Source organism: Urocitellus parryii, chromosome 5 (assembly GCF_045843805.1).
Source record: "Urocitellus parryii isolate mUroPar1 chromosome 5, mUroPar1.hap1, whole genome shotgun sequence".
Classification (NCBI taxonomy): domain Eukaryota; kingdom Metazoa; phylum Chordata; class Mammalia; order Rodentia; family Sciuridae; genus Urocitellus; species Urocitellus parryii.
The window spans coordinates 103,173,628-103,199,419 of record NC_135535.1 but is presented as its reverse complement, the minus strand read 5'-3'; the positions used below and the strand labels follow the sequence as shown (position 1 = coordinate 103,199,419).

At 33.0% G+C, this 25,792-nt stretch overlaps 2 protein-coding genes and 1 pseudogene across 3 annotated transcripts; 1 reads left to right on the top strand and 2 right to left on the bottom strand.

Moving 5' to 3' along the window:
• Positions 1 to 498: 498 nt before the first annotated feature.
• Positions 499 to 1,508, bottom strand: LOC144249002 (vomeronasal type-2 receptor 26-like; annotated as a pseudogene).
• A 5,887-nt stretch (positions 1,509 to 7,395) lies between these two features.
• Clec4e (C-type lectin domain family 4 member E) lies at positions 7,396 to 12,185 on the top strand. Of its 2 annotated transcripts, XM_026415473.1 has the most exons (6): positions 7,396 to 7,432; positions 8,312 to 8,404; positions 9,035 to 9,124; positions 10,082 to 10,233; positions 10,860 to 10,975; positions 12,010 to 12,185. In XM_026415473.1, the coding sequence occupies exons 1-6, from the start codon at positions 7,396 to 7,398 to the stop codon at positions 12,164 to 12,166; spliced, it is 645 nt and encodes a 214-aa protein (XP_026271258.1). In that variant the 3' UTR covers positions 12,167 to 12,185. The 2 variants fall into 2 exon arrangements, with proteins under 2 accessions (XP_026271258.1, XP_077655410.1); XM_077799284.1 differs by lacking the exon at positions 10,082 to 10,233 and having other exon boundaries at positions 9,035 to 9,141.
• A 4,681-nt stretch (positions 12,186 to 16,866) lies between these two features.
• Positions 16,867 to 25,504, bottom strand: Clec4d (C-type lectin domain family 4 member D). Its single transcript, XM_026415471.1, has 6 exons — positions 25,369 to 25,504; positions 23,582 to 23,674; positions 20,651 to 20,761; positions 19,797 to 19,948; positions 18,244 to 18,359; positions 16,867 to 17,189 (listed from the first exon to the last, which is right to left on the bottom strand). Exons 1-6 carry the CDS (start codon positions 25,394 to 25,396, stop codon positions 17,042 to 17,044), a joined length of 648 nt encoding a protein of 215 aa, XP_026271256.1. The 5' UTR covers positions 25,397 to 25,504; the 3' UTR covers positions 16,867 to 17,041.
• Between the last annotated feature and the right edge of the window lie 288 nt (positions 25,505 to 25,792).

The following is a 25,792-nucleotide window of genomic DNA, read 5'->3' as shown; positions in this document are numbered from 1 at the left end:
AATTGAAAACAATCCAATGTCTGCTCATAATCAATTGACTAAATAACTTTTGTAGAAATATTATGTTGTAACTTAAATTGATATTGCAAATAAATAATTGACAATAAATGAAAAACATTCATAATACTGCATGTTACAAAAGAGTAAAAAGAAGCCTGTGATTAGAATTGTCATATTCCCAAATATATATGATGCTCCATAATTTCATAGAAAAAATGTAATGATAACACCAACAAAAGCAAAGGATATTTTCTCTAGCCTATGAGATTTCAGGTCATCATTATTATATATCCTATTATCTATATGCTTTTCTCCATTTTAAGTTTTCATAAGGAAACTTTATTATAAAATTTTGTATTGTGAATAAATATCTTTTAGCAAATAAAAGTTAAACAATATATTTTTAAGAAGTCCCATATCTTTTCATAAGTATAAATTAAATTTTGACTTGTGTTACTACATTACTACGTTAAATTTAGAAAACACAAAATTCTTCATTTACTGGGGGACATTGTAGAGGCTTAGTACCTGGGAACTACAAGCTGTTATCCCTGTTGAAATGCCTCCTACCACAGCCACCAGCTTGTTTCTCTTCTTATACCTACAGTCATAATTAGGAACTGGAGGACACTCTCCTAAAAGCCAAGACATGGAACTCTCCATAGCCTTCATCTCAATAAAGTCAGAAATTCATATTGAAGAGGTGGAATCCAAGAGACAAATTGCACAACATATTCAGGCCCTTGTTGATTTTCTCTACAGCAAAAACCATGGCCAGCAGGTGCTGATAATGCTTATAAGTAAGATCCCTAGAAGGCAAAGATGCAAAGATAGTATTCTTTTTATTTCTACAAAAGATAAGTTAAAAAAAAAACACATGACAATCTAAGAAATAAATAAAATATTTGCTGTAGAAAATGTTGAGAAATTGGGTGCCTAAAAAAAATTAACCTGACAGTATGATGATTTACATTCAAATTTACAGTTTTGGCTTTTTTATGTGCAGCTTGAGGCAGAGCAAGTAAGGTCAGAGATGAAGTAAATGGAATTAAATTTAGAATTCACATTTTTCCTGCCTTGGATTATGTGATATATTTCAGGAAAAATATATTTTGCTAAATTACCCATGGAAATACACAAAAGTAGTTTACAATAAACCAATTTAAAAGTATATAAGTTAAAAAAAATTCTCATCACCATGTCCTACAACTTTAAACAAGGTAAAATAATTCTCAGCTATAGAGTGCTTTTTAAACCTTCTTATGCACTTCAGAGAAGTCAAATACTTACACAAGAATGTAATCTGGCATACAAAATTTATCTTCAAAGCCAAATTGGCTTCTGGTGTCACCATCAGTCACTCTTAGGGAAAAAAGTCCACCAGTAATGAAATCCCCATCTTGACAGTAGCCAGGAGAAGCGGGTACATTTAATGAAACAATAGAATTTTTGTCCTGAGATTCAAAGAGGAAAACAACCAGCAGATAAAAAGCAACAGATAATTTCATATTAACATTGATAAATATTAATATAATTATAAACCTCAAAAATATACTTTGTTGAGAATCCTGTCAAAAACTAATCAATGCTAAGAGTGCTTACACAGTGCTCAAAACATATGCCTCTCCAATCAGTGTGGGGCAAGGTTATAAAGGATTTGATTTGGCCTGATGTTGATATGCTAATATGTAAACACCTTTGGTTTGTGGGATTATTTCCAACTTTCACTTGTTCAGCCTACATTTCTTGTCCCATTTAGAGTTACTATATGTCTCCAAGGGGTAAAAAATCTCTAACTTTGCACCTGGTATTCATATTCTCATAAGAAAAACATTTAGTTAAAAACAAATTTTAAATAATAGAAAACTCCTAGTAATTTTATATTCTCAGTAGATTCAGGGCATCTAGAAAGGCCAACGCAAGTACAATAGACTATATGCTGAAATTATGTTGTCATGAGTCAAGGAGCTTCATATAAATAATGCTCTTATTATTATCAAACAATTAACAAAGTAGGAAGTCACAGAGATCAAGAAGAAGGGTATGAAAGGGCACAGTCAAGTGCTGATGCTTCATTGGACTCCTGTATAACACTGGACCCTTGTATAATGTTGGACAATAAAGGAATTACCCAATGTATATCTTTGCAAAAATAAGCCAAAATATTTTCATTAGATAAAATCATTTCTGATCATTTCACAGAGCCAGTTATTTAGTTATATATGTCTAAAATGTTCAATTATATATACTTATGGGGTATAACAGGATTTTTTGTATGTTTGTTTGTGGTACTAGATAAAACTCAAGGGTCCTCTGCCACCAAGCTACATCCACAGACATTTTCATTATTTTATTTTAGGAGAGAGTCTTCCTAAAATGTCCAGGCTGGTCTTGAACTTGAAAACCTCCTCCCTCAGTCTCCCAAGATGCTGATTTATAGGCATGCTCCACTGTGCCCAGCTTAGAATATTTTGTTATATGTATACATCATGGAATGATTAACTTTTCAATTTTCATATAGTCTTTTCCCTAGCAGCATAATTATTTCAAATTGATTTACTCCACAGAGAAGAAATCAAGGGAATGTTTACAGCTAAGATCTATTATATGTGAGAATCTGTTTATAGCCTTTGATCTAATAACATGTATTCCTAACTGCAAACTAAAATGTACATGAAATATTACTTTTATTTTCTTCCAATCAAATTGATCTATATTATCAAATCCTATCCAACCCATTTTGTTTACTATTAAAAAGAGGGTAATATTCTCTCTAGAATTACACACATATTTCATTGCTTGGAAAATTAAGAAAAAACCACCTTTACTCTTAGTCCATCTTGACTTCTTCTGATCACCATCTCATAGGTGTTCTCTGAAGGACGGTGCTGCTGATTTTGAGCCAAGTTTGAGTAAAGGCATCTGCTAATGCTGACATTCCCAGTACTAAAAGTCCTGCTTTTCCAAGTTTTGCCAGGGGTACATTGATAAGATATTCATAAGTTGTGACACATACAGCATTTTATCAGCATATAGAAAGACTGTACCCCAAGTTATATATATCCATATTCTCAATAATTCTCAGAAAGTTGATATCTTCTGGCTCATGAAATACATGCAGTCATGTGTATAAATCTAGTGGATAAAATTACCAGTTGTGAAATTTTTAATTTACTAGATGTTATTGAAATAATTTCTAAATTGCTTTGTTATCTAATGGTCCTTCTAATACTTCAAATGTATACCTCTAATTCTTCTGCTAGATCCTCTTTCTGATCCTAGCATTAGGCCACATAATTGATTGAAAGCACCTGGTAATAATATAAATGCAAATACTGCTTTGCAAATTATCTTAGAAATTCTGAAATTTACCCATATTTCCATTAAGTGCACTCACAAAGACAGTTCAAATGATCTTCCAGAACCATGTTCATTTCTCTATTCTATGTCTGTGTTTTTATTTTGCTTTCATTGGGCATGTGTCAGCTCCTAAAAGATAGATTATACAATTTATACATGATCTTGTAGATCATGCAAATTTATATCAAGAGTAGAAATAATTACTATTGCTGATTATGCCATTATATCATTTTACTCTTTTCATGGCTAAATTTTATTTTAAATGTTTCAGAAGCAGATGAATGGAGTAATTACTTTCCAATGTACTGTAGAAAAACAAACATTTTTGTGATCTTCACTGGACAAATTTTAGAAGTGGTTTTTGAATTTTTATTCCAAATCACATCATTCATTATCTTTGTCAACATATATAAAAAACAACTAAGCTTTTTATGAATTATGTATGGCCTTGCTTCATTCCTCACTTATGAGTAAAGAAGAACAGTAAAAAAAATCACAGAATAAGTAAAACTTAAAGATCTTACCATTTCTGATTGATGCTTTTTGTTAGTGGTGGTGCTAGGGATTGAATCCAGGGCCTTGTGCATGTGAGGTAAGCACTCTACCAACTGAGCTATATCCCAAGCCTGATGCTATTGCTTTTGTAACTAATGATTAATTACATGTTGTGAGCAATTTAGTTCTTAATTTTCTTCAGATTTTAATTTTTAATAGCTTTGGTCAAATGTAGTCATCATGTTTTAAAATACTTCCACATCAAAGAGGTTTTTTTTTTCTTTTTAGTTTGATCAAAAGAAAAATAAATTCATTGGATCACAATACTTCTTCACAAAATTATCAAAAAGTTATCATTTTATTGTTTTATTTAGAATTAAGTAACATGTGGATGTTCAACAGGATTATAGTCCAGAAGAGACAAACAGGTTTTTTCTGATGGTGGCACTTGCACCTTCAGTAACTCAAAAAGCTGTCTGTCTAGGATTGGAACTCAGCATGATCTGCACACTTACTCTTAACTTAAAGCAATTTTTCTTACTTTCTTAGACATTTTAACAACAGATACATATTATTCATATGTCTAGTTGGGTATGCATTCCATTCTTATTTGGAATATTTAATCTCATTCCTCTTTACTTTGTAGCTCTATTATTTCAGTTTTCACTGAAATAATAGTGTGGAGTGATACTTTTATTTAGTGAAACATTATTTTACATCACACTGAAACATCTGATTATTTTCTAAATATCCAGCTTTTCAGTAAAACTAGAAGTTATTTTTCAATAAAATAACTTTTCATTTCTGCCTTGGCATGTAAGGAAATTTGAAGTTATTACTTTGTCTTAACAACAGGATTAAACTGAACAGAGAAATCAACAAACTTCTTAAATCCAAAGGAGAAGAAAGTCAGAAGGCAAACCCTTGTTCACAATATTTCAGAGACCTAAAGACAAATACAGAGAATTATATCTTCTTCTAGGAGAAACTTCTTCTAGCCTCAGTTTCCCACCAAGAGGAAGAAAATGGAGATGCATCAGCAACAGTCCAGTCCAGATGCACAGGATCACCAAAGACAGATCCAATCATACAACTGTAGAATGTTTCATGTTCCCCACATCTTACCACTACATTACTAGAGACACATATATTTAGAACCTTCTTTTACACAGTAAATCATGTCTAGCTATCAAAAAATTATAAAACTTAAAAAGGCAGAAAACATGGTTTGAAGAGATAGAACAAACATCAGAACCAGTCAGATATAGCAGGGATGTTGGCCAATCAGATAGGAAACTTAAAATATCTATGATTAATATACTAGGGGACCTAATGAACGGGCAGCATGCAAGAACAAATGGACAATTTAAGTAGAATTATGAACTTTATTATAAAGAACAAAAAATGCTAGAGATAAAAATCACTATAAGAAAAGTGCATAAAGCCTTTGATGGGTTTATTAGTAGCCTTCACATGGTTGAAGAAAGAAACCCTAAGCTTAAGGATATCTCGATATAAAACTTCAAAACTGAAAAACAAACAGAAAAAAAAGAAAGGAAAAAAGAATATTCTAATCTGTGAGACAACTACAAGAGTTGAATATCTATTATAGGAATACCAGAAAGAACGATAATAAATACTTGAAACAATAATGACTGAGAATTCCCCCCAAATTAATGTCTGACACACCAAAGTACAGACCCAGGATATTCAGGGAACATCAAGCAGGCAGACCAATGAAAATAGATGTGCACACACACTCATACACACTTGTACATATAAGCATAACATAATCTAACCACAGAAAATCAAAGGTAAAGAAAAATTCTGAAAGAAGACATACAGTCTATACATATGGTAGATATTATCTTTACTGTATGTAATAAAATATAAACATATTTAATACCCATATTATGTTAAGCATTTTAGTTTTATATATATATCACACTATGTAGGTTAGTTCTATAGTATAACATAAATATGTATGTATATGTTAGTTAAATATGTATGTGGTATGTGTGTGTGTGTGTGTGTGTGTGTGTATAAACGTATACATCACCATAATAAAATGCCTGATACACATCACTTATGAAGTAAAGTCAGGGTTGTTTTGGCACGGTTCTGCAGGTTCAAGTCCAACATTGGACAGCCACATACATGATTTGGATCTCAGGTGAGAATGACATATTATGCCAAGAACAAAGCAGAGAGATACTTCAACAGAGGTGCCACTATCCCCATTAAGGATATACCCCAATTATCTAAGAACCTCCTACTAGGCCTCATTTCTTAAAGGTCCAAAGCACCTACCTACAGCACCACCCTGGAGACCAAGCCTTTACATTATAGACCTCTGGAGAACACTCATATAAACCATAGCAATCTGCATATATAATTTTAGAATGTTTTAAATAAATATATATAACTATAAAATGAAGAATACAAAACAAATTTCCTAATCTATTGAAATAATACAAAGTCCCTGTGGGACAAAAGACATTTTCTAATACATGGAACATCTGCATCATCAGATGTGGGGATTACCAACTCATGAGTATCATACTTCTGCTTCTTTGCACTTGGGAAATTTTAAGACAATGGAGACCAATGTGATCATGTTCTCATTCTCCTATCTTTAAGAAAGGAAATGGAACCTATCAAACTAACATTCTGGTGAAGCATTACATCCTAATATCTAAAAAAATTGCTTCTTCTAACATGTAAATCTATTTCTCATAGTGTAGGTTACAATAAGGAACTAAAATTTCCAAGTATATCAGAGCAATAGAATTAAAATACTTGCTCTCTCTGAGGCCTCAGGATTTGTTTCATATTGTAACAAATTGATCTGAATTTCAAAGGAGTCATGTCCATGTTGCATGAAGTTTATCAGCTAAGGTAGGTCTGTGAAATAAACCATTGTTAACACTGGATAAAAGGGATGCAAGTACTCAGCACTACCATCTCAAGAGGAAGGAAGTAAAATGATAAAAGATGGAAAAAGATTCTCATAGCTAAGTCTTAAATACACCCACTGTATGTCCAGCTCTCTGCTAAATGTGTGAGATTTGGAGTCCAAGCCTTCTTTTACAGTTATCAAAAGTGTGGGTGATACAGATGAAAATTGAAATTTTGAATGCAAAGATGGACACCACACTGTCAAGGGAAAATTGGGAATGAGTTAGGTGTTGAAGAAAATGAGACTTTTTCCACCTAAAGAAAAAACTTTTTTAGGTTTTTTGCATTTCATGTCAGTCAGCCTACATGTGTTGCGCTTAGTGCTTTTGTCATTTCCTCATCTTGTTATTTCCTGGAGTGAGGAAAATAGACGAGTTGTACAGTAAACTCCCTTAACCTTATGCAAGAAGGGAAATCCTGAGTTAAATGCACAGTCACCAAACAAGCTAATCTATGTCTACTAGTGTTGAACTATCTAAAAGGAAATAAAGTGTTGATCATTCATCATTCATTTTCCCTGGAATCTTACAAACCGAACACTCCTGGACCCAGAAACTGAGAAGGGAGAGAGAAAGAAAGAGAATGAATTCATCCAAACCATCTGCACTACAATGCACAGGTAAACTTGCAACTCTTTTATTTCTTCCTTATATATTTTATTGAAAAAGGAGATAAATATGGTGAGGGGCAGGACAATAGAAAAGCACTCAGTGGAATTAAGAAAAAAATGGGAATGAGAAGAGGAAAAAAGAAGGTTTAATGAGACAGACAGAGAGAAGGGGGGGGAGAGATTGAGACTGATTAGAAGACTATATGTCATACTGGAAGCTTGTTGACTTGAATGCTAGGAGAACTACCAGACTGCTATTTCTCCTTTTCTTTGATGCCCTGAGTCACTTCACTTCTGTGGAACTCACTTTCCTTGTCCTTAAAATGTATATTAGGAAGAGGGGGGAAGCTAATACAGGATTGTCAATGCTTTTTTAAATTTTTAAATTTTTTTGTCATTTTTTTGTCAATGCTTTATCTGATTAATTTACAGCAAACTTGATAAAAGAGACACTGAAGAGAAAGGAGAGACAAGAAAAGCAGAAGGGATAAAAGGGAGAGAAACAAAAAGAGCCTTATAAATATGAAAGTACTTTTTTAACTAGAAGAACTAGAAGGAAAAAAAATTGTATAACTGAGTTCATGAGTCAAAGTCTTAAAATTAGTGATGGATTACTCTTAAAGTGGGGTCCTCATACCAGCAGCATCTGCAACCCCTGAAAACTTGTTGGTTCCAAATGAGCTCCTCTAAATTGCTAACTCTGGGGGTAAGGCTCAGCTATCTGTTTCAGCAAGCCCAGCAGGTGATTTTGCTGCATGCTGACACTTGAGAATTACACAATACAAACAATTCAAGTGGAAAGAAAGAAGAAAAAATAAGACTCTCTTAAATCTCTGTTGTTATCTTGTCCCAGGAAGATTGACTGTGTTTGAGTCTGCCTTTCTACAGAGAGAAGATTCTTCTCTTCCAACGCATTCTTATGGACTGTGGCCAGTGCCTCCATCCTGCTTCTCAGTGCCTGTTTTATCACCAGATGTATCGGTGGGTTCTGAAGGTCAAGTTTAATCCAATTCTCTACAATAATATTAAGAGTAAACTCTTCCTTGCTGCCTCTAGCTTTTCTTCTCCTGAAACATGTATTCTATTTTGTTTTTTTCCCTCTTAAACTCCGGGCTATTCTTCAAACCAGAAACCCCCAACTACTAGAGGACCATTACCAGATTTCAGTGATCTCTGGCACAGTTTTCACCTCCCTGTTGCTAGAGCCCTCCCATTGTACCCTTATCATTAATGTACTCTTCTCTGTGAGACAATAACCTGGAGCTTGGATTCACTGGTCAGGACCAGATGTAAAAACAAATTACTTTTTTGTAAGAAAGGGTTGAGAAGTTAAACTTGGAATAAGAGGAAATGCAAACATTTTTGGTTTTTCTAGGTCTTTGGGTCTGAAATAAAGTGTACTCATCTTTAAAAGTCAGGGAAACTATGAAGTTTGAAACTGTCTTCTCCTTTTTAGGAAGTGAATCCCAGTGCCTCTGTAGATGGAATGAAAAGTAAATAGGATATAAACATCATAATAATTATTGCCACTTTTGTTATGAACACTAAACTGAGAAAAATTATAAATAACAACAAAAAAAATGAGCATTAACTGGGCCCTTTTTCTTACAGTGACATATCACAGCTTTCAAATTTGTGATGAGAAAAAGTTCCGACCACATGAGAATTTACGGGAGCTCTCCTGCAATAATGATGGTTCAGGTATAACAGGCCCCACTGTTGAATATCAAAATTTATAAATCTACACTTTACGGCTTCTAGACTGATTTTGGAATAAGAAAATTATCATTAGATAAGATCCTGTTTTTTAAAACAAAATGTGAAATCCTGTCTATACTATAAAAGAATGTTGAGGAAATGGTCAGGATAGAGGACAAAACTTTGGAAATGTAATTAGCGTTGAGTCAGAAAATTTCAGGGACATTTGAGAAAAGTTTACAATAAATTTGAGGATGTGTCTGAACAGTAAATCTGTAAACAGAAAGTGTATACTATTTTCTTTTTCTTTTACCTGTATCCAAAATAAGGTAAAAGAGAAAAAGAGTACAGAGTAGAGAATTTGGTAGTACCTCAGAAATAAACTGCAAATACCTGTATATCTTGTCTTGCTACAAGTCTTGGAAAAATGCTACATGATACTGGGAAATGGACTTTCTTCTTTGAGTTATAATTTCCTCACCATTAAATTGAGAGATTTTTGTATTTTTTTTAAAGAAACTTCAAAGGCTAATATTGTATTATTATTAGAAATTTTGCCAGTCTTTATGCCTTGGTTGAGAATACATTTTTAGGTAGCAAAAGAGACACTTGCTTAGGAGTCACCCAGGAAAAAATACATAGCTTGCATTTTCTGCCCTTAATAGTCTAAGAACAAACGAAAGGGTTCTATATCAATTGCATAACTTAAATAGATGGCATGTATTGTTGTATTTACTAGCACGGACATCTAGAAAATAAAGGTATGTTCAACAGACAAGAAAAATGTTGTTTATATATTTACTGATATTGGAACTATCTAAAGTCTCAGTAAGATGTGGGGAATGAACAAGGATTTCTGAGGCTTCTGTTATCAATGCTGGTCTCCATAGGATCAGAAGAAATGTTATGTTTTCTTACTCAGTTCATTTGAGGCACTAACTGAAATTTCTCTTCTCCCAGGATCAGTGAAGAATTGCTGTCCATTGAACTGGAAACATTTTCAATCTAGCTGCTATTTCTTTTCTACAAACACCATGTCCTGGTTATCAAGTTCAAGGAACTGCTCAGGCATGGGAGCTCATCTGGTGGTTATCAACACACAGGAGGAACAGGTAATTGTAGTACAGGCTCTTTCAGTGTTGATGTAGTATTCTCCACATAATCCATCCCTTTTCCCATACATGGGCCAATGTTTGACCCAAACTACAATTTATTAAATAGACATAATTCAATGCATGCTGCTTCTAATACTTCTAATATTTGTTTTAATTTATCTTCATTACTAGATGAACCTAACCAAAAGGTGATTTCCTTGTGGAGTTACACTATTATTTAGGGGAAAGAAAATTGGGAATTAATTTTAGAATAACCCTTTTGTTTATGAACATATCATATGAGAGAAGAAAGGCAACTACTGTCCATTATTTTTAAATTATGATTACAAATGTTTTGTGCTATAGATAGACAAGAGATTTGACTATCTATAAAAGTAAATAAACTTTGAATTAATTGTTGAAATTCTCCTGTTGATTGTTACCTTTTAAGTTTCATTTTAATGTGTATTTTACTACTATAAAAAATTAGAAGGTAATCCTTGATGATATTATGATTTCAGATTCATTGATCTATCATTTCTTGTCTTGATCCTACTTTACCTCTTTCAATTGCAATTACTTGCAACATCTCTTCTGAAGTGAAATAGCTGATTTTCTCTTTTTTGATTTTATATCTTACATAGGAATTCCTTTACCATGCAAAACCTAAAAAGAAAGAGTATTTTATTGGACTGACAGACCAAGTGGTTGAGGGTGAGTGGCAATGGGTGGATGACACACCTTTCACAGAGTCACTGAGGTAAGCACCTTCCTGTAGGAAAATAACCACATTACCCACAGTCCTAAAGTTAGACCACTGTTGAGGGGCATTCTCAAAACTTTTTGTTATTGTTGATACATGAAGAACATTCAGGTTGTATTAGATTCTGAAAGAGGAAAAGGTCGTATAGAAGAGAGAAAAGAGGCACAATCTCTTACTTCTCCCATTTCCTGGAACTGTCTCAAGAATCAAGGAGAAATGATCAATGAAAATAGGAAGGAGATTAGAATGAAATATGTAAGTTGCAAAATAAAGAATAGAATACAGTTTTATGCCCAAAAACTAGATAAGTGAAAAAAACAGTGTTTTGAGAAAGCATGTAAAACTTTTTAAAAATGGTTTCCCACTTATAATGTGAAAGTGGGAACCCTTTGATAATGTCCCTTTTCTCCTTAATAATTATATTGAATTATTAGAACACAGCACTTAAGTTTTTCTCTCATTTGTTATTTCATTTTACCTAAATTATCCCTTGCTGAGAGACATCAATGTACTTAGTCTTCATCTAGCATTTGGGGAAGCTAAATGTCAAAGGATTAAATGTCTTACTCAGCTAATAAACTGCAGTTTTAAGAATAAAACCCAGAGACTCGGATTCTCTAGAGAAGTTGCTTCATTACAGCACTGTGAAATTTAAGGGTATATCTAAGTTAATACATACTATGAGTAGAATAACGAGAACCAACTTTAACATAAGGTAAGAATGCAAAGGAAATAAATCCATTAGATAATCAAGCCTCCCCATAACTTCTCCTTATGGGTTTAAAACCATGAAGAGGCATGACAGAATAGAAAGTCTAAAGAATCCAGTTCACTTTTAAAACCCACAAATTCTATGAGTTGGACAAATGGTCTTGCTTTTCTGAGATTCCTTTTCTTCCCTGACAAAATAAAGATAATAATTTCTACATCAAAAATTATTGTAAATAACACAAATGTGGTTTGCCTTATGTATTAGGTCACTTTATTTCCTCTTGCTGGGATTTAAAATCTCCCATGTTGGTCTTTTTCAGCTTCTGGGATGCAGGAGAGCCTAACAATTTAATTACGCTGGAGGACTGTGCCACCATCAGGGACTCTTCAAATGCAAGGAAAAATTGGAATGATATACCGTGTTTCTACAACATGTTTCGGATTTGTGAAATGCCAGAAATAAATGCTGCAAACTAAGACAAATCTTTAAGAACTATATGCATGAATTAAATATATAAATGATAAGGAACAAGAACATGAATATATCCATAGCCTAACAAGAGAAAATAGTCATTGCATACCATAAGGACTTCATAAGTATTCATTACTTAGATATAAATAAAACAAGTGTTTTTCAATGTTATAATTTATGATGCTGACTGAAGTACATTCTCCTCCATGTTAGGGCCTCCTCTCAGAATTTTCAAAGCAATCCACTAGTCATGAGAGGCAAGGAATTTTCCTTATGATACACTCACCTCATTGGTATTTATATGAAAGTACAGGGACATAGAGCAAGTACAGAGTAAAACAAAGAAGATTTTGGAAAATTCCTTTGAATTATTGCCTGTTGTCCTTTTCTAGCTCCTGAAAAGCCTGTCTTTTCTCATGTTGTTTTTCATCTCCTGTCCACACATACATCTTCTCTATGTTTTCCTGTATAATAACTAAGATGCATCTTCAAGTCATGAGATAAAATATATGTTGATTTCTCTGTTCCTCTGACTAAACATTTCTGATGACTCCTATGTCATGTAAAACTTTTATTAAATGAATCTATATGGTTTCATTTTATTAATTTATCTTCTGTATTGGGACATCAGCCATGGATGTTGTGATTCAGAAGGGGAAAAATTATTCATTTTTCTCCTATACAAAGAAATCATACAACATGATACTTTTTCAATATTAAATTTAATTTTATTTTTATTAAGCGAAAAATTAAAAATGTAAAGGTTCTAGAACTTCAAAAAATGTATGTTTTATAGATTACCATATAAAACTTTTTCCTAAAATGTTGCTCTGTCTGGACTGGGGTGTAACTCAGAAGCAGAGCTCTTGCCTAGCATGTACAAGGTCTGGGTGGCAACTTATAAAAATAAGTTTCTCCGAAGTAAAGAAAAATTATAAAGAATCATGTAAAGTGTTCTTACTCTTGTATTTCTTCTTTCCGGTCCCTTTCCCTTTCTTGATGATGCAGTCTGATAATCATTCATTAGGTGGGGAGCAGGATATTTTATATATGTATTTATGAGTACAAGTCTTGCAATCAAGTTTAAAATTTTCTCCACAACCATGAAATTCATCTGGAAAAATAAGGGACCCAGAATAAAGCAATTCTAAGCAGGAAGAGTGAAACATGTGGTATATCTATACCAGACCTTAAAGTATACTACAGAGCAATAGTAACAAAAATAGCATGGTATTGGCACCAAAGCAGACTGGTACAGCAAGTATAGAATAGAGGACACAGAGGCTAACCCACAAAATTACAACTATCTTATATTAGACGAAGGTGCCAAAAACATGAACTGGAGAAAAGTTAGCATCTTCAACAAATGGTTCTGGGAAAACTAGAAATACATATGCAACAAAATGAGATTAAATCCCTATCTCTCACCATGCACAAAAGTTAACACAAAATGGATTGAGGATCTAGGAATTAAACCAGAGACTCTGCGTCTAATAGAAGAAAAAGTAGGCCCTAATCTTTACCACGTGGGCTAGGCCCCAACTTCCTTAATAAGATGCCTATAGCATAAGAATTAAAACCAAGAATCAATAAATGGGGTGGATTCAAACTAAAAAGTTTTTTTTCTCAGGAAAAGAAACAATTTGTGAGGTGAACAGAGAGCCTACATCCTGAAAGTAGATTTTTACCCCTCACACATCAGATAGAGTACTAATCTCTAGGGTATATAAAGAATTCAAAAAGCTAAGCACAAAAAAAAAATAATAATAATCCAATCAATAAATGGGCCAAGGACCTGAACAGACACTTCTCAGAAGAGGATATACAATCAATCAACAAATATATGAAAAAATGCTCATCGTCTCTAACAATCAGAGAAATGCAAATCAAAACTACTCTAAGATACCATCTCACTCCAGTCAGAATGGCAGCTATGATGAAGACAAACAACAACAAGTGTTAGCGAGGATGTGGGGAAAAAGGTACAGTCATACACTGCTAGTGGGACTGCAAATTGGTTCAGCCAATTTGGAAAGCAGTATGGAGATTCCTTGGAAATCTGGGAATGGGACCACCATTTGACCCAGCTATTCCTCTTCTCGGACTATACCCAAAGGACCTAAAAGCAGCATACTACAGGGACATAGCCACATCAATGTTTACAGCAGCACAATTCATAATAACTAAACTGTGGAGCCAGCATAGATGTCCTTCAGTGGATGAATGGATTAAAAATGTGGCATTTATACACAATGGAATATTATTCATCAATAAAAAAGCACAAAATCATGGCATTTTAAAGTAAATGGATGGAGTTGGAGAAGATAATGCTAAGTGAAGTTAGTCAATCCCAAAAAATCAAATGCCGAATGTTTTCTCTGATATAAGAGGGGTGACTCAAAGTGGAGTAGGGAAGGAGAGCATGGGAGGAAGATTATTTCTAGATAGGAAAGAGCAGTGGGAAAGGGAGGGGAAAGAGGAATAGCAAGGATGGGGGAATGTGATGATCACCATTATACAAAATATATGTATGAAAATTTGAATTTGGTGTCAATGTACCTTATACAAACAGAGATATGAAACATTGTGGTATATATCTGTATTAAGAATTGTGATGCAAAGGAAAATTACATGTATAATGGCAAAAAAAGAAAAAAGGGCTGGAGTTGTGGCTCAGCAGTAGAGTGCTCACCTAGAGTGTGTGCCCCTGGGTTCAATCCTCAGCACCATGTAAAAGTAAATAAGTAAAAACAAAAGTGTACAAGTAAAAGAAAAAATATTTAAATTTTTTTCCTCCAAAAAACTTGTACACATTTTGTCAAGTTTATTCCACTGTATATTTTTGTTGCTATTTTAAGCATAATGTTTTATTTGAAAGTATTTTTTATATTTTATAGAGTATTGTATTGTCAATCTTTATATATTCATAATTTAGCCAGAAATATTTCTAAACTCCCCTATTTTTTAACATTTGGCCTTATGGTCCCTGATATTTTCTATGTAGATATTTATACTCTCCATATAACTGAGCTAATAGTTCATTGGTTACTAGTCACAGGAGGCTATTGGGTATTATCCTAATTGAGATATACTAGAAATATAAAATACACATCAGATTTTTGAGAACTTGGAAAAAAACAACTATAGCACTAATAATTTTATATTGATTACATGATAAAAAGATAATCTTGGATATCATTTGAATATGTTGATTTAAATAGAATAAGTTTTTTGAATTAATTTCACCTGTTTCTCTTTATTGTTTTATATGAATTAAACATATATGGTTCATATTTTGGGCTTCCAGTATGTTTCCTTTAGACAGTTTTGGTATAGAAATAATGAGAATTTTACTTTTTGCCTAGAGTTTTATTTTTATATTAAGCTAGCTAAGATAACCAATACTTTATTGCATAAAAGCTGCTATTGTGAGCACTTATTTTGCTCTTGTTTTCTCTGATATAATATACTAATATTTTATATATTTTAAATATAATAATATTTATTATATTTTACAAAGAAAGCTTCTAATAGTTAACATTGAGTAGAACAGTTGCTACAGATTTAGTGTAGGCACCCTTTAGAATATTCCTTTTATTCCTTATTTGTTAAAAAGTTGAAACTAAGTGGTTTATTGATTTTATTAGATGATACTTGCTATCTTTTAAATATGGTTTGACCATGTCCTCTGAAGTTGCATGTGCTGCAAACTTGGCCTCCAGAGTGGCAATGTAAGAAGTGGTGGAACTTTTAATAAGTGGGGCCTGAGGGAAAGTAATTAGGCCAGTTGAGAGCACTACCCTTGGAAGGGACTAATGTAGTTTTAGTGGTACTACATACATAACAATTTTAAGAGGTTCAAACAATGACTTCCTTTCTAGTTTGAACTGTAGCTTTATAGCTCTAAAATATTTTAACAATAAATATGAATGGGTTAAAATGTGACTCTTTCCTTCATGTGAAAATGAAGACACCAATAGAGTGGAACTCCAAATAAGTAGTAAATTTTAACCGTTATCTAAGAGCCAAATTATCCCCAGTAACTTTCCTATAATTCCAAAGGGAATACATTTCATCTCTACTAAAAGATAGATCTCAGCCATAGTAATGATTATCATGAGCAAGCAATACAAAGGTGAGCTTTTTATCTTCCCAAGGATCTTTTTCCTTCAATCCTATAGAATTGAAGGTATTTGGTTCAAGTGGCCAATAATGGGCTTTTCCACTAAAAATGATAATAAGTCAGTTTGATACATTCTGCTTTCAAAATTATTTAGAGTGGAGTAAGGAGGTTATTCATTGTTTTTCTACCTGTGCAGTACCATAATTTAGAACTGCTTTATACTGTGGTTCTGGAAAATTTTCTGTCACAAATGTCAGTATAATGACATTACTTCAACGTCTGAAAATGAAACATCAAACAATAAAAATATCACATAAATATTTCAAAGTCTGTGATACTTGGGTAAAAAAAATGATTCACCACTACCAGTTAAGAATTCTAAGAGTTAAGATTTAAGAGAAAAATGACAAAAAGATTGCTTTATTCAAGTGATTCTGCTAGATATATAATCAATGCATACCAAACAAAAAGTAATTACCTGGAGACAGTATCAAGAAAGCAAAGATAATGAAACTGGTTCTCATGGAATAGAGGATTCTTTCCATGAAAACACCACACAAAATCACATTATCTTGTACACACACACACACACACACACACAATCTTGAATGAGTTGAACAAAAATAAATAAGGGCATTCTGACTGAAAAATGCTCTATGACTCCAAGTTTTCTCTGTTTGAATGATGCTTTACATTCTGCCCTGCTTGATTTGGTTTTTCTTTTCTGTTTCCATCACAAGGATCACTTTGTAGGTTTCTAGTTGAATACTGTTCCAGGTATCTTACAAATTCTACTTGTCTCAAAGTTACAAGGAAAATCATTCCAGGCCCATTTATCTTGGGCATTAACAATGACAACACAGTCTTCTTCCTGAAAGTTGTTAGGTTCATCCTCATGCCAGAATCTGAAAGAAAGAAGAAACAGAGAGAGATATAGATGATATGGATTACAGATATAGTTATCAGGGGACCATGTCAGAGAAAATGTCCATATTGAACATTTTAGTGCTGCACTGTGCAATGCAAGAGTCACTATTTGATGTGACTCTTGAGCACCTATTGAGCACTTGAAATGTGACCTCTCCATATGAGATGTGTTTAAGTGTTGTGTACACCGTACTTTGAAAACTTAGTACAAAAAGAAAGGGTTTAAACATCTTACTAATAGTTTTCTGTTAATCACACATTGAAACAAGATTTGGATTATTGGGTTAAATATATTATTCATGATTATTAAAGCATTATTAAAATAAATTTTACTATTTCATTTTACTTTATTCTTGTGATTGCTAAAACATTGTAATTGTACTTTGTGATTTTGTTTATTTATATTAGACAATATTGGTTTCACAGAAGAAAAACAGGATATAATTCTCAATAATAATTTTTATCAGCAGGACATAGTGGCACACATGTAAAGCCAAAGACTCAAGAAGATCACAATTATGTTCAAGGTCAGCCTTGGAAACTTAATAATACCCTGTCTCAATATGAAAAATAAAGGAATGGAAGTATATCTCAGTAGTATAATGTACACACACACACACACACACACACACACACATACATACATATATAGTAGTATACTCTTAACTGATAGTGAAGACATATATATATATATATATATATATATATATATATATATATGTTGTTTATATATATAGTGAAGACATATATATTATGTTGTTTATACAAATGTCAAGTTTAAGGACTATTTTCTCAAATAACTGTTAAGCTATCCATTCTTCCATCAATATTGAATAAATAAAAATACCAAAAATTTTGCTAAAGTCAGGATTATTCTGCAACTGGGTGTGGCCTACAGAGGCTACTTGATCCACACTGCTCTATTCTGAGTAAATATTTTACATTGGTGTATTCCACTCTACAATGAATTCTTCTTGCTACATCTTCTCACATTTGCCTATAAGTCCCCTTAGCCCCAACCAATATACTCACGCCATGTGTGGATTAAATGGTGTCTGGTCCACCCAGTGCCATTGACCTTCAATATCCTCATCTGTAAGTCCCAGGAAATATGAAAATCGTCTATCCAAAAATTTAGTCGTAAAGTTCTGCACACAAAATATAGATTTTTATAAATATATTTGAATTTAAGCCATAGCTGTTTTATTGAGAAAGAGAAGTCAAATAGATTACTTGTTTAGTACAAAGATTTGATATCAGGTCTGTTTTCAAATCCTGCTTCTAAAGATTTTCGTAAATGCTTTTGTCTTACTGAATCCCCAGTTTTCTCATCTCCAAAAGGAACAACTTACTACTTCATAGAGTTACTGTTTAGATGAAACGAGTTCATATTTGAAGCCCTCTTAATACCTGCTTAATAGCATTTTATTTGTAGAGGCCTTTGTTTCTAAAATTGCCTTTTTTAATTGTTTCTTTAAATTACATTTATTTGAACAGCAGCAAACCTATAGATGGAAAAGGCTTAGAGATAGAATCCTCAAGGAAATTATTGATTAAGAATAGAATCTGAGTCATAAATATATGAGGAAATAAGTTTCATCTTTGAAAAACTGAACTTACCCAAAGATTTCTTCATTTGGAATTAGAACTATACATCTCAATCATTTTGTCTGTACTTTATCTTGAGAAGCTATATCAATCCTGATTAATCACTTGTTTATCCATATACTTACCAAGCATTTAATAAGTCTTATCCAGTGTGCCTACCTGGCTCTGCACAGAACACTGGAGATACAAAGATGAGTATAGTAAGGCTCCAGCCCTCTCCCAAGTGGGAGTCAATGGAAGAGATGGTGTAGCAAACAGACATTTTAGTACACTAGAGTAAATGCTACGACCTCACTTGCAAATGAGTTACAACTGTACCTACAACTTAGAATATGGATGGTGGAGTAGGGAAGGTCATCAGAGTCATTTTCTGGAAGAGATAATGTTTGAATAAAACCCGGAAAGATGAGAAGTTGACAATATAAAGAAAAATCCCTAATTTTCTAACATGTAAAAAATGTTTCACATATAGATGTATATATTACTATATAATTCCACATGTATGTAATGTTTCTATTATCAGAGAAATGGTGAAGTATACTGTCACATATGGTGGGCTTTACTATTAAAACCACAGTTTACCTGGGTGCAATAGCCCATGCCTGTAATCCCAGCTACTCAGGATACTGAGGCAGGAGGATCACCAATTCAAAGCCAGCCTTAACAAAAGTAAGATGCTAAGCAACTCAGTGAGACTCCTGTCTCTAAACAAAATACAAAATAGGGCTGGGGATGTGGCTCAGTGAGTGCCCCTGGGTTCAATTCAATACCCGATACCCCCAAAGAAGAAGAAGGAGAAGGAGAAGGAAGAAAGGAGGGAGGGAAGGAAAGAAGAAAAAAATGAGAGAAGAAGAAAAGGCCTACCAAGCATATGGAATAGATGAAGAAAAGATCCAGAGGTCTAGAAGAGCAGAGACATTCTTTCCCTGAAAAGAGATTCAAGCAGTAGAGAAACTGTGGTAGAGTTCCTGACAAACCTGCTCAGCTTCTGTGCTGATTGTCGCCAGATGGGCTCCCATCTCTGAACAGTTCCTTTCACTCTCAGCCCATGTTTTGTTGTCATTAAAAGGAAGATAGCAGTTGGACTGAAAGCCTTTCCAGCCAATAGGACAGCAATTCCAGGTATCTCCTCAGGTGAAAATTGAAATGGAAATTAGATAATTTTTTTTTCATCTGTGACAAATTGCATAACTATTCTATGACTTAATATCCATTTAACATTTGTGTAAGTAATACCAGGATTACCACAATCATTATCTCCCATTTCCCACCCCCCAGCAAAATTCCAAAAAACTAAGTTCTTAATATCTTCTAAATAATAGCACCTGAAACCACATAATGTCGATGAAAAAATTGCAGACTATTCTCTTCAAAAACAATGTCCCTATATCTATCTATTTACTTTCAAATATAAAGTGTTTCCTTAAAGTCTTTTGCAAGACATCTTATCAGAAGGAGTCAAAAGAAAATCTGTTAAAACTCAAGCATTTCTCCATTCTCTTAAATGAGACTGCAAATAAGAGAAAAAAGATATCTCAGCTGAGCTATATAGTCTAAGAAGAATCTGTCCATATAATAAATTGGAATTAAATTCATGTTATATTTTTGATGTCAAAAATAGCCCATGAATGTGTTATTATATTTTTTCCAGTTATTCCACTGAGTGTAGTCATGAGAAATATTTTTCCCAGTTTACTTATATATTCACCTCTATGCTAGATTCTTCTTTATGTTATTTTACTCCTCCTTGGCTTACTGCTTATATTCTTTAAGTCAAATTATGAATTTGAATAGAAATGAAAATAAGAAGACATTTGTTTATGCTCTCTGCTATCTATACCTTTTAGTCCTGATTCTTCTCTGATGCATGTTAGCTTCATATGATACTCGGGTAACTTGAACCTTTGCATTCCTCTCTTACGTAAAAAAATGTGATATGTCACTGTCAAGAAAGAAAAGTTTAGTTTTCTTTCTTTACATAACCAACTTTAATAGAAAAATTAAAGCAGTCTAAATTTTATCTTACTGTAATAGTTAAAGCCCACACATTCTCTTTTCTTCCTATTCAGTTTCTTTGTGCCAGCAACAAGTGAATTGGTTGAAAGCAACTAGGAATGGAACCACCATTTGACCCAGCTGTTCCTCTCCTCAGTCTATACCCAAAGGACTTAAAAACAGCATACTATAGGGACACAGCCATATCAATGTTTATAGCAGCACAATTCACAATAGTTAAACTGTGGAACCAACTTAGATGCCCCTTGGTAGATGAATGGATTAAAAATGTGGCATATATACACAATGGAATATTACTCAGCAACAAAAAAGAATAAAATCATGGCATTTGCAGGTAAATGGATGGCGTTGAAGAAAACAATGCTAAGTGAAGTTAGCCAATCCCCCCCAAAAAAACCCAAATGCCAAATGTTTTCTCTGATATAAGGTGACTGACCCATAATGGGGTAGGGAGGGGAGGATGGGAGGAACAGACAAACTCTAGATAGGGCAGAGGGGTGGGAGGAGAAGGGAGGGGGCGGGGGTTAGCAATGATGGTGGAATGTGATAGACATCATTATCCAAAGTACATGTATTAAGACATGAATTGGTGTGAACATACTTTATATACAGAGAGATGAAAAATTGTGTTCTGTATATGTAATAAGAATTGTAATGCATTCCACTGTCATGTATTTAAAAAATAAAAATCAATTAAATATTTTTTAAAAACCAATTGTTGAAAATTATATTTGATATTAATATGTATTAGTAATTTTTCTCTGAAATATGGCCAAATGCTTTAAAGAAAGTGGAAAACATAAATGTACAGTTTAGAAAACTATTGTAACATGTAATAATAACATGTTAAACTCCAGGTATTTTGTCCTACTCAAGAAATAGAATATTGCCAGTGGCCTTCAGAACCCAAATGCATTCCACTTATTCTGTAAGGTAACCATTTCATGACTTTTAAAGTGCTTTGCTTCACAATTTTACCACTTTAATAATGTAATCCAAGACCATATGGAATCATGGAATGTATTCCTTTGGTTTTAATCTTCTGCTCAGTATTGTTTCTGGAATTTATCCATGCCAATGCAGGTGCAATAACTCATCCATTTCTTTGCTATAGTAATGTATAAAACATATTTATCTATTCTACTTCTAGTAGACATTTGTATTATTTACAGTGTTTGGCTGTTGTGAATATACTTCTCTGAGCAATATTCGCCACCATTCTAAAGCACATTAGCATGCATTTCTGTAAGGTAAATCCCTGGAAGTGCAATTGATAACGAAGCATAAACGTGTTATAAACTATAATTATGGTACACTTTTCCGAAGAGGTTGTCTGTTTCACACTCACACAAGCACCAAGTCTTTAGCAGTTCGGGTCCAATTTTCCATAGCATCAACAATATTGTGAAGTGCAGATTTTTTAATCACTACCATCCTGGAATGTTTGCATCGTATCTCATTGTGAGTTGCAGTTGTGTTTCTCCTGACTAATGAAGTTGACTTTCCTGTGTTTATTTGACTATCATTTTTCTTAAAATGTACTATTTAATATTTTGCTATTGTGTTGTAGATTTTTTCTATTGAATTGAAAAGATTTTGTAGTATAGATATCACATATATTAGTTGTATAGACTACAAATGTTGTCTTTTAGGGTTTTCTGTTTCCACTTTGTTATCTTGTTATGTGGTAACTCTTATTTCAATGTATTATAATTTGTTAAAGCTGTATTTATTTTATATGTGCATTTTGTGATTTAAGAAATCATTGCCCTATCAAGATCATAAAGATATTCTCCATTTATCTTTTTAAGATTTAATTAATTCACTCTTCACATTTTGGTCAATAATCCAATTTGGATGGATGTTTGTACTTAGTGTGATGCAGGAGCCTAGTTTCATTTATTGAATATAGATAAATTAATGGGTTTAAATATTAATTTAGCAAAATTATCCTCTTCTCATAACTATGCAATATTCCCTTCTGTTTTTATATAAAAAGTTTATGTATACAGGATATGTAATTAAAATCTCTATTATTTCCTCTAGTCTGTTTGTTTTTGTACCTGTGTAATATTACTTTTATTTTAATAATTTTATTTTGGGTCTTGATATTATAAAAAAACAAGTTTTCCTATGGTTGCGATGATACTTATGGTCCCATAAATATATACTTATCCTCAAACTTCATATATGTGTGTTAAGTACTTATAGCTTTTTATATGTCAACCATTTCTCAATAAAGTGTTGTTGGTTTTTTTTGAAAAAGGAAAGAAGAGAAGGAGGGAGGGAGGGAGGAAAAGAATTGGAGAGAGGGAGGGAGAGAGGGAGGAAGGAATAAAAGAAGGAAAGGGAGGGAGGGAGGGAAAGAAAGAAGGAGGCAGAGAAGGGAATGCAGGGTAACATCCAACTTTGCTCTCCCTTTCAAAGTCAGTACATTAGAAAGTTGTTTTTTTTCTGCTTATTCCCTACTCATAAGATGCAGCCCTTTGTAATTCCAATTCAAAACTTTACTATTTTCACCAGTTTTTACAAGTACCTAAAATAGTCTTTCATTCTGTGGCACAAGATAGCACCATCAAACAATAAAAGGCAACTAGGTAAGTCTAAATTTTAAATCAAATACACTGAATGTATTATACATTTATATGCTGGGGAAAATCAAGACAGTAAAAGGCTAGGATTAACCTTATGAAAGTTGTTTTCAAGAAATAATTCAATAAGAGTTCCACCTTAGCTAATAACTTACCAAAACAATTTGCAATAAAACAGGCACTGAGAAGAAAGATGCAAACAATTGCAAAGACCCAAGTGACCAGCTGGGAATGTTGGCCTCCTTGTCCTAAAAAACAAAACAAAAAGAAACTGGTTAGATAACTTTGCCAAAAAGTGTAAGAAAAGCAGTTCTACCAAGGAGCAAGCTAAATGTAAGAACATTCAAAACATTTTAGTATCTAGAGGACAGCTTAAATATTTCTTGTGAATATATTGATTATAGAGCTTACTGGTAAATAAATAATTGTGAACATTTTTATAATTTTGGAATAGGAAACATTTTAATAAACAAAACATAAAACCTGAAATCCATAAAAAGTTGAGAATTTGAGTACATAAAAATTAAAACTTCTATGTAACAAAACAACCTAAACCAATAAGGAATACATGAAAGAAAAGTCTTGTCCCAATATTACATCCATATTGTATAAAAATTTCAAAATCAATTATAAAACTGAGCAAAGCTTTGAGCAGAAAATATTCCCAAATTATAATTTGCTGAAATTATAAATGGTTATCAAGGTATGCTCAATCAGGAAACATGAACTATAATATTGTAGTGTAATTTGTCATATCAATTTGTAGAAGGAAAGTAAAAATTTCAGTGTTGGCAAGGATGTAAGGAAATAAGTACCCACAGTGAGGAAACAAATGCTGCTGAGACTGTAAATAAAAAAAAAAATCTTTCGGAAATATCAATTCAGTAGATTTTATCCATTTTTAAACTCATTCATTTTCTACAAATAAAAGAATGTGCATTGCAGTTTTTAATAGCTGTTGTTTTATTTATGGAACACCATCAAATAGTTGTGAACAAAAAGGACCTAATACTTACATATGTGTTATCAATATCATAGATTCTAAATTACAATCAGTGTATATAAAATGAAATTCTATGTAACAGCTAAATAATTATGCATATCATTATGTATTAGCATAAAAATTCCCAAGACATGTTGTTACATGAAAAGGCATTTTTCAGGACCACTATACAATGTGATCCCACTAAAGTTCACCTTGGTGGGTTGATGAGATTAAGCAAAACTTTAATTTTAAATTTAAATAATTTTTCATCAATTCTCCATATTTCTCAAAACTATTATTTAACATTTTTGCAACACAAATATTTTGGTATCCTTTAAGTCAAACAAAATCAGAGTCAGAGCCTATGATATACCATGAGCCTGAGGCAGTGTATTTCTACACCCTCCTTCTCTCTCCCCCTTAAAAGAATCCATCCAAGCAGAATGAAGTTGTCCAAGTTATGCTACGTACAAATATGAATACATTACACTGAATTTCACCTTTATGTATGTCTATACAACACCAATTAAAAATAATAAATAATTACAAGTAAAATAGAGAAACAGAAAGAGAGAGGAGAGGAAAGAGGAAATACTAAGGACTAAAATGAAGCAAATGGTATTCTACACGTGTATGTTTGTGTCAAAATGAAACCCCATTTGTATATAACTACAATGCACTAATAAAAGCATTTTTAAAAGAATCTTCCCAAATTACTCTCTTTCTTTTCACCTTACTTCTCTTTTATACTTTTATTATTCCTCTCTTGGTACAACCTATATTTTGTAAAGAACTTTCTGCTACCCAACTCATCTGTCTCTTCACCAAGGTCATCCTCATTTTCTCCCACTGCTCCTTCTCATTACTATCTTTGATCTTTGCAATCATCATCAATTCACATTGTTAACTCTTAGTTATCATTTCTGCTGCCTCTTTAAAACTGAAAAAAGTACTCACGTTTACTCTGAGTTTCTTCAAGCCTCATTGTGTGTTTACTCTATGTTGACCAGTGGTCAAGAGGACCAGGAACCTCGTCCTTTTTTTTCAGGGTATATATTTCTTTTTGCAGAGAAATATGTTCATAAATACTTGAGATTGAACACCAATCTTAGCTTCTGGTGAGGTCAGAAAGTTCCCAGTATAACTGTTGACTCAAAAGAAGAAGTCTTTTCAAAAATTGGGGTTTCCCTTGAATCATTCAGGCAGATGGGGCAAAGTGAAAAAGGAAATTGAGAAAGCAATGCCCCAAAAGAGTTGGTAGACACTTCAATAAGTATATTGAGATCCTTGGTGTGTCATGTAAGATTTCACAATTTGTTTTTGTTCATCTAGACAAAACATTATTAATGCTCTAAAGGAAATAACCATTATGCTGGATAAA